Source organism: Pecten maximus, chromosome 2, assembly GCF_902652985.1.
Source record: "Pecten maximus chromosome 2, xPecMax1.1, whole genome shotgun sequence".
NCBI classification, from domain to species: Eukaryota; Metazoa; Mollusca; class Bivalvia; order Pectinida; family Pectinidae; genus Pecten; species Pecten maximus.
Window position 1 is genome coordinate 12,934,016 of NC_047016.1, and position 9,794 is coordinate 12,943,809.

Below are 9,794 nucleotides of genomic sequence, written 5' to 3' on the forward strand. Positions count from 1 at the left end.
CCCTTGTCACAAATCACGTGACCTGTGTTTCAGGTCGACTATACTTGGTTTCCCCTTATCTTGGTGCCGTTGTTTCCACACTATTTCTGTTGCAACATGTTCAGTTATTCGGTTATAAGATTACTTCTAATTGAAAACACACCACACTACCTTTGAATTATTATTTTTTAGTTTTGTCTACCTGTGGAACAGGTGTGTGGGTACTATTATGCAAGGGAAATAACTCGCATAAAAAGCCTCGGATATGACCGAATCATCATGTACTGGTATAATTTTTTCAAAGTATTTTTTTTTATATAATTTACATTGAAAAACAGGCCCTGAATAATCAGATGGTTAACTATTATGCACAGCACATCTCATGAATGTGTCATTTGTCCCGAGGAGTTCGGTTTACAAAGGTTCTGCTGTAACATGGTTTACGTAATTGAGATATCTCTGTCTAATGTTTGACGGACATTACTTTGTGACAGGCCGAATTACTGAGATACTCTAAAGTTCAGCACGACACAGCGACCACATAAAAAGGTGTGCATATTAAAAGTCAGAGACCTATATACTATTAGTATATAGGTCTCTGTTAAAAGTGTACCGTGGTTCAGAAACGAAGTATCACTTCATAGTACGTTTCATAATACTTAGTACGGCAAGAATTCTGAAATAAACATACCATACTTATACTATTTTTTCGAACTATAATTATGTTGTTGTTTTTTTAATTCTGATACTTTGGTGATAAATCATTTTTAATTGCAAAATAACTGAAATCCGGATTTTCATAATCTAATTAATTCCAGAAGCAAAGTAGACATGGCTACAAAAAAACTTTTTTTCTCGTAAATATCAAACTTTTCTGACACTTTTCATGCCCAACTGATGCACATGGAATAAGAAATAATTTGTTTTAATATATGTACATAATTTCTCGGAATCCTACCAAGAAAACAACCAGTGTGATGTTTTATTTGACTTTTAGTGCATAAAGTAACAACTTTAGATACTACCATGTTATATCATGATAAACAATGTCTGCAACCTTTTCCACACCTCATACGTATGTTAACAGATTGGAGACACTTTTACCGGTTTTTACTTTGCTTTGTCACCACACCAGAGACTGGATAATGTGCCCCAGGCTGAAGGACAACCCCAGGCTGAAGGACAACCCCAGGATGAAGAACACCCCCAGGCTATGGGCACTCGCAGGCTAAAGGACCCCCACTCCCCTCCCCTCCCCTCCCCTCCTAACTTAAAGAGGGAAATCTCCAGTAAAACATTACCCGGCAGGTCCCTATAGCTGATGTGCCGTTCATCATGATAAAATGTATATAAGTGAAGAAGGTAAAAATAAAACAGTAAGTGAGGCCATGACAGTATTTTAAAGTTATTTAATGTATTTGTAATAGCAAGTCATCTTAAAATAATTAGAAACTGCAAGTAACCTGTCCACTGCTGTCATACTTTCTATGCTGACATTTTAAATACTTGGTTTCTATCAGTTTATACAGAAAAGATAAATTTCTTGATCACGTCTGTAGTCATCACACAAAACCTCTGTTGGACCTCACTGACAAAAAGTCCTGTCACTCTTCTGTGGTTGGCCCCATTGGCAGAGATAATCTTGTCATTCCCCTGTGGTTGGCCTCATTGACATAGATAATCTTGTCATTCCCCTGTGGTTGGCCCCATTGACATAGATAATCTTGTCACTCCCTTGTGGCGGACCTATCTTGTCACTCCTTTCTGGTTGACCTATCTTGTCACTCTCTTGTGGTGGACCTACCTTGTCACTCCCTTGTAGTGGACCTATCTTGTCACTCACTTGTTTGGGACCTATCATGTCACTACCTTGTGGTGGACCTATCTTGTCACTCCTTGTGGTGGACCTACCTTGTCACTCTCTTGAGGTGGACCTATCTTGTCACACCTTTGTGGGGGACCTATCTTGTCACTACCTTGTGGTGGACCTATCTTGTCACTCCCTTGTGGTGGACCTATCTTGTCACCCCTTGTGGTGGACCTATCTTGTCACTCCCTTGTGGTGGACCTATCTTGTCACTCCCTTGTGGGGGACCTATCTTGTCACTCCCTTGTGGTGGACCTATCTTGTCACTCCTTGTGGTGGACCTATCTTGTCACTCCCTTGTGGTGGACCTATCTTGTCACTCCTTGTGGTGGACATATCTTGTCACTCCCTTGTGGTGGATCTGTCTTGTCACTCCCTTGTGGTGGACCTATCTTGTCACTTCCTTGTGGTGGACATATCTTGTCACTCCTTGTGGTGGACCTATCTTGTCACTCCCTTGTGGTGGACCTATCTTGTCACTCCTTGTGGTGGACATATCTTGTCACTCCTTGTGGTGGACCTATCTTGTCACTTCCTTGTGGGGGACCTATCTTGTCACTCCTTTGTTGGGGACCTATCTTGTCACTCACTTGTGGTGGACCTATCTTGTCACTCCCTTGTGGTGGACCTATCTTGTCACTCCTTTGTTGGGGACCTATCTTGTCACTCACTTGTGGTTGACACATCTTGTCACTCCCTTGTGGCGAACCTATCTTGTCACTCCCTTGTGGTGGACCTATCTTGTCACTCCCTTGTGACTGACCTATCTTGTCACTCACTTGTGGAGGACCTATCTTGTCACTCCTTGTGGTGGACCTATCTTGTCACTTCCTTGTGGTGGACCTATCTTGTCACTCCTTGTGGTGGACCTACCTTGTCACTCCCTTGTAGTGGACCTATCTTGTCACTCCTTGTGGTGGACCTATCTTGTCACTCCTTGTCGTCGACCTATCTTGTCACTCCTTGTGGTGGACCTATCTTGTCACTTCCTTGTGGTGGACCTATCTTGTCACTCCTTGTGGTGGACCTATCTTGTCACTTCCTTGTGGTGGACCTATCTTGTCACTCCTTGTGGTGGACCTATCTTGTCACTCCCTGTGGTGGACCTATCTTGTCACTCCTTGTGGTGGACCTATCTTGTCACTCCCTTGTGGGGGACCTATCTTGTCACTCCCTTGTGACTGACCTATCTTGTCACTCCCTTGTGGTGGACCTATCTTGTCACTCCTTGTGGTGGACATATCTTGTCACTCCTTGTGGTGGACCTATCTTGTCACTTCCTTGTGGGGGACCTATCTTGTCACTCCTTGTGGTGGACATATCTTGTCACTCCTTGTGGTGGACCTATCTTGTCACTTCCTTGTGGGGGACCTATCTTGTCACTCACTTGTGGTGGACCTATCTTGTCACTCCCTTGTGGTGGACCTATCTTGTCACTCCCTTGTGACTGACCTATCTTGTCACTCACTTGTGGTGGACCTCTCTTGTCACTCCCTTGTGGTGGACCTATCTTGTCACTTCCTTGTGGGGGACCTATCTTGTCACTCCCTTGTGACTGACCTATCTTGTCACTCACTTGTGGTGGACCTATCTTGTCAGTCCTTGTGGTGCACCTGTCTTGTCACTCCCTTGTGGTGGACCTATCTTGTCACTTCCTTGTGGGGGACCTATCTTGTCACTCCCTTGTGGTGGACCTATCTTGTCACTTCCTTGTGGTGGACCTATCTTGTCACTCCCTTGTGGTGGACATATCTTGTCACTCACTTGTGGTGGACCTATCTTGTCACTCCCTTGTGGTGGACCTATCTTGTCACTCCTTGTGGTGGACATATCTTGTCACTCCTTGTGGTGGACCTATCTTGTCACTTCCTTGTGGGGGACCTATCTTGTCACTCCTTTGTTGGGGACCTATCTTGTCACTCACTTGTGGTGGACCTATCTTGTCACTCCCTTGTGGAGGACCTATCTTGTCACTAATTTGTGGTGGACCTATCTTGTCACTCACTTGTGACTGACCTATCTTGTCACTCACTTGTGGAGGACCTATCTTGTCACTTCCTTGTGGGGGACCTATCTTGTCACTCACTTGTGGTGGACCTATCTTGTCACTTCCTTGTGGTGGACCTATCTTGTCACTCCCTTGTGGTGGACATATCTTGTCACTCCTTGTGGTGGACCTATCTTGTCACTTCCTTGTGGGGGACCTATCTTGTCACTCCTTGTGGTGGACCTATCTTGTCACTTCCTTGTGGGGGATATATCTTGTCACTCCTTGTGGTGGACCTATCTTGTCACTTCCTTGTGGTGGACATATCTTGTCACTCCTTGTGGGGGACCTATCTTGTCACTCCCTTGTGGGGGACCTATCTTGTCACTCCCTTGTGGTGGATCTAACTTGTCACTTCCTTGTGGTGGACATATCTTGTCACTCCTTGTGGTGCACCTGTCTTGTCACTTCCTTGTGGTGGACATATCTTGTCACTCCTTGTGGGGGACCTATCTTGTCACTCCCTTGTGGGGGACCTATCTTGTCACTCCCTTGTGGGGGACCTATCTTGTCACTCACTTGTGGTGGACCTATCTTGTCACTTCCTTGTGGTGGATCTATCTTGTCACTTTCTTGTGGTGAACATATCTTGTCACTCCTTGTGGTGCACCTATCTTGTCACTTCCTTGTGGTGGACCTATCTTGTCACTCCCTTGTGGTGGACGTATCTTGTCACCCCTTGTGGTGGACATATCTTGTCAATCCTTGTGGTGGACCTATCTCGTCACTCCCTTGTGGGGGACCCTATCTTGTCACCCCCTTGCGGTGGACATATCTTGTCAATCCTTGTGGTAGACCTATCTTGTCACTTCCTTGTGGTGGACCTATCTTGTCACTCCTTGTGGTGGACCTATCTTGTCCCCCCCTGTGGTGGACCTATCTTGTCACTCCCTTGTGGTGGACCTATCTTGTCCTCCCCTGTGGTGGACCTATCTTGTCACTCACTTGTGGTGGACATATCTTGTCACTCCCTTGTGGTGGACCTATCTTGTCACTCCTTGTGGTGGACATATCTTGTCACTCCTTGTGGTGGACTTATCTTGTCACTTCCTTGTGGGGGACCTATCTTGTCACTCCTTTGTTGGGGACATATCTTGTCACTCACTTGTGGTGGACCTATCTTGTCACTCCCTTGTGGTGGATCTATCTTGTCACTCTCTTGTGGTGGATCTATCTTGTCACTCCCTTGTGGAGGACCTATCTTGTCACTAATTTGTGGTGGACCTATCTTGTCACTCACTTGTGACTGACCTATCTTGTCACTCACTTGTGGAGGACCTATCTTGTCACTTCCTTGTGGGGGACCTATCTTGTCACTCACTTGTGGTGGACCTATCTTGTCACGTCCTTGTGGTGGACCTATCTTGTCACTCACTTGTGGTGGACCTATCTTGTCACTCCCTTGTGGTGGACCTATCTTGTCACTTCCTTGTGGTGGACCTATCTTGTCACTCCCTTGTGGTGGACCTATCTTGTCACTCTCTTGTGGTGGACATATCTTGTCACTCCCTTGTGGTGGACGTATCTTGTCACTCCCTTGTGGGGGACCTATCTTGTCACTCCCTTGTGGTGGACCTATCTTGTCACTCCTTGTGGTGGACCTATCTTGTCACTTCCTTGTGGGGGACTTATCTTGTCACTCCCTTGTGTTGGACATATCTTGTCACTCCTTGTGGTGGACCTATCTTGTCACTCCCTTGTCGTCGACCTATCTTGTCACTCCCTTGCCGTCGACCTATCTTGTCAATCCCTTGTGGTGGACTATCTTGTCACTCCCTTGTGGTGGACTATCTTGTCACTCCCTTGTGGTGGACTATCTTGTCACTCCCTTGTGGTGGACTATCTTGTCACTCCCTTGTGGTGGACCTCACTGACAGAGATAATCAGTCAGGAAAAAGTTACTTAGTAACAGTGTACGGAAGGTGAAGTTTATCTATGTCTATGTGTAATTATGAATATGTATCCCAGAGAAATAAATAGTTCTAACTAACTTGCATTCCATTTGCTAGACTATTCTCCACAAAAGGAAATTACAGTAATCATTACATGAATAATGTAAAAAAAAAAAAAGGAATAATGAACATTCATCAGGAATACTAAAGAAATCACAAATCATCAGAGAACTGCTGAACTCAATAAAAAAAGGTAGGTATAGACTATCATGTGTAAAGCTGTCAGTCAGACTGTAATGGAGCTATAAATGACGGGACATTTACAGCAAATTTATGGACATCAACTGTCCACCCTCTGTACTGTACTAGTATATTATAGGACGAGTAGTGTTGTACTAGTATAGTATAGGACGAGTAGTGTTGTACTAGTATATATAGGACGAGAAGTACTGTACTAGTATATTATAGGACGAGTAGTGTTGTACTAGTATATTATAGGACGAGTAAGTACTGAACTAGTATATTATAGGACGAGTAGTACTGTACTAGTATACTATAGGACGAGTAGTACTGTACTAGTATATTATAGGACGAGTAGTGTTGTACTAGTATATATAGGACGAGAAGTACTGTACTAGTATATTATAGGACGAGAAGTGTTGTACTAGTGTATTATAGGACGAGTAGTACTGTACTAGTATACTATAGGACGAGTAGTTTTGTACTAGTATGGTATAGGACGAGTAGTGTTGTACTAGTATATATAGGACGAGTAGTGTTGTACTAGTATATTATAGGACGAGTAGTGTTGTACTAGTGTATTATAGGACGAAAAGTGTTGTACTAGTGTATTATAGGACGAGTAGTGTTGTACTAGTGTATTATAGGACGAGTAGTGTTGTACTAGTGTATTATAGGACGAGTAGTGTTGTACTAGTGTATTTTAGGACGAGTAGTGTTGTACTAGTGTATTATAGGACGAGTAGTGTTGTACTAGTATATATAGGACGAGAAGAACTGTACTAGTATATTATAGGACGAGTAGTGTTGTACTAGTATATATAGGACGAGAAGTACTGTACTAGTATATTATAGGACGAGTAGTGTTGTACTAGTATATTATAGGACGAGTAGTGTTGTACTAGTGTATTATAGGACGAGTAGTGTTGTACTAGTGTATTATAGGACAAGTAGTACTGTACTAGTATATATAGGACGAGTAGTGTTGTACTAGTATATTATAGGATGAGTAGTACTGTACTAGTATACTATAGGACGAGTAGTTTTGTACTAGTATGGTATAGGACGAGTAGTGATGTACTAGTATATTACAGGACAAGTAGTGATGTACTAGTATATTATAGGACGAGTAGTGTTGTACTAGTATATTATAGGATGAGTAGTACTGTACTAGTATATTATAGGACGAGTAGTGTTGTACTAGTATACTATAGGACGAGTAGTACTGTACTAGTATATTATAGGACAAGTAGTGTTGTACTAGTGTATTATAGGACGAGTAGTGATGTACTAGTATATATAGGACGAGTAGTGTTGTACTAGTATATTATAGGACGAGTAGTGTTGTACTAGTATAGTATAGGATGAGTAGTACCGTACTAGTATAGTATAGGACGAGTAAGTACTGTACTAGTATATTACAGGACAAGTAGTGTTGTACTAGTATATTATAGGACGAGTAGTGTTGTACTAGTATATTATAGGACGAGTAGTGTTGTACTAGCATATTATAGGACGAGTAGTGTTGTACTAGTATATTATAGGACGAGTAGTGTTGTACTAGTATATTATAGGACGAGTAGTGTTGTACTAGTATATATAGGACGAGTAGTGTTGTACTAGTATATTATAGGATGAGTAGTGTTGTACTAGTATAGTATAGGACGAGTAGTACCGTACTAGTATAGTATAGGACGAGTAAGTACTGTACTAGTATATTACAGGACAAGTAGTGTTGTACTAGTATATTATAGGACGAGTAGTGTTGTACTAGTATATTATAGGATGAGTAGTACTGTACTAGTATATATAGGATGAGTAGTGTTGTACTAGTATATTATAGGACGAGTAGTGTTGTACTAGTATATTATAGGACGAGTAGTGTTGTACTAGTATATTATAGGACGAGTAGTGTTGTACTAGTATATTATAGGACGAGTAGTACTGTACTAGTATATTATAGGACGAGTAGTGTTGTACTAGTATAGTATAGGACGAGTAGTACCGTACTAGTATAGTATAGGACGAGTAAGTACTGTACTAGTATATTATAGGACGAGTAGTGTTGTACTAGTATACTATAGGACGAGTAGTACTGTACTAGTATACTATAGGACGAGTAGTACTGTACTAGTATATTATAGGACGAGTAGTGTTGTACTAGTATATTATAGGACGAGTAGTGTTGTACTAGTATATTATAGGACGAGTAGTACTGTATTAGTATATTATAGAACGAGTAGTACTGTACTAGTATATTATAGGACGAATAGTGTTGTACTAGTATATTATAGGACGAGTAGTACTGTACTAGTATATTATAGGACGAGTAGTGTTGTACTAGTATATTATAGGACGAGTAGTGTTGTACTAGTATATTATAGGACGAGTAGTACTGTACTAGTATATTATAGGACGAGTAGTGTTGTACTAGTATATTATAGGTCGAGTATAGTGTTGTACTAGTGTATTATAGGACGAGTAGTGTTGTACTAGTATATTATAGGACGAGTAGTACTGTACTAGTATATTATAGGACGAGTAGTACTGTACTAGTATACTATAGGACGAGTAGTACTGTACTAGTATATTATAGGACGAGTAGTGTTGTACTAGTGTATTATAGGACGAGTAGTGTTGTACTTGTATATTATAGGACGAGTAGTGTTGTACTTGTATATTATAGGACGAGTAGTACTGTACTAGTATATTATAGGACGAGTAGTACTGTACTAGTATATTATAGGACAAGTAGTACTGTACTAGTATATTATAGGACGAGTAATGTTGTACTAGTATATTATAGGACGAGTAGTGTTGTACCAGTATATATAGGACGAGAAGTACTGTACTAGTATATTATAGGACGAGTAGTGCTGTACTAGTATATTATAGGACGAGTAGTACTGTACTAGTATACTGTAGGACGAGTAGTACTGCACTAGTATATTATAGGACGAGTAGTACTGTACTAGTATATTATAGGACGAGTAGTACTGTACTAGTATACTATAGGACGAGTAGTACTGTACTAGTATATTATAGGACAAGTAGTGTTGTACTAGTATATTATAGGACGAGTAGTGTTGTACTAGTATATTATAGGATGAGTAGTGTTGTACTAGTATATTATAGGACGAGTAGTGTTGTACTAGTATATTATAGGACGAGTAGTGTTGTACTAGTATATTATAGGACGAGTAGTACTGTACTAGTATATTATAGGACGAGTAGTAATGTACTAGTGTATTATAGGACGAGTAGTGTTGTACTAGTATATTATAGGACAAGTAGTACTGTACTAGTATATTATAGGACAAGTAGTGTTGTACTAGTGTATTATAGGACAAGTAGTGTTGTACTAGTATATTATAGGACGAGTAGTACTGTACTAGTATATTATAGGACGAGTAGTAATGTACTAGTATATTATAGGACGAGTAGTGTTGTACTAGTATATTATAGGACGAGTAGTGTTGTACTAGTATATTATAGGACGAGTAGTACTGTACTAGTATATTATAGGATGAGTAGTGTTGTACTAGTATATTATAGGAAGAGTAGTGTTGTACTAGTGTATTATAGGACGAGTAGTGTTGTACTAGTGTATTATAGGACGAGTAGTGTTGTACTAGTATATTATAGGACGAGTAGTACTGTACTAGTATATTACAGGACAAGTAGTGTTGTACTAGTATGTTATAGGACGAGTAGTGTTGTACTAGTATATTATAGGATGAGTAGTACTGTACTAGTATATTATAGGACG

At 40.9% G+C, this 9,794-nt stretch overlaps 2 protein-coding genes across 2 annotated transcripts; both read right to left on the reverse strand.

Annotated features, from left to right (window-relative positions):
- Positions 1 to 2,322: 2,322 nt before the first annotated feature.
- On the reverse strand, positions 2,323 to 4,585 carry LOC117341185 (proline-rich protein 2-like). The gene is made up of 4 exons (XM_033903039.1): positions 4,504 to 4,585; positions 3,661 to 3,985; positions 3,151 to 3,447; positions 2,323 to 2,650 (listed from the first exon to the last, which is right to left on the reverse strand). Exons 1-4 carry the CDS (start codon positions 4,583 to 4,585, stop codon positions 2,323 to 2,325), a joined length of 1,032 nt encoding a protein of 343 aa, XP_033758930.1.
- A 299-nt stretch (positions 4,586 to 4,884) lies between these two features.
- Positions 4,885 to 5,895, reverse strand: LOC117341205 (salivary acidic proline-rich phosphoprotein 1/2-like). The gene is made up of 2 exons (XM_033903069.1): positions 5,885 to 5,895; positions 4,885 to 5,482 (listed from the first exon to the last, which is right to left on the reverse strand). Exons 1-2 carry the CDS (start codon positions 5,893 to 5,895, stop codon positions 4,885 to 4,887), a joined length of 609 nt encoding a protein of 202 aa, XP_033758960.1.
- Between the last annotated feature and the right edge of the window lie 3,899 nt (positions 5,896 to 9,794).

Coding starts and splice junctions, on each gene's coding strand:
- LOC117341185 (XM_033903039.1), bottom strand. CDS start 4,585: ATGTCCACCACAAGGGGTGACAAGATACGTCCACCACAAGGGAGTGAC. Junction 3,986..4,503: donor ACAAGGAAGTGACAAGATAG/GTGCACCACAAG, acceptor GTCCACCACAAG/GGAGTGACAAGATAGGTCCA. Junction 3,448..3,660: donor AGATATGTCCACCACAAGGA/GTGACAAGATAG, acceptor GTGCACCACAAG/GACTGACAAGATAGGTCCAC.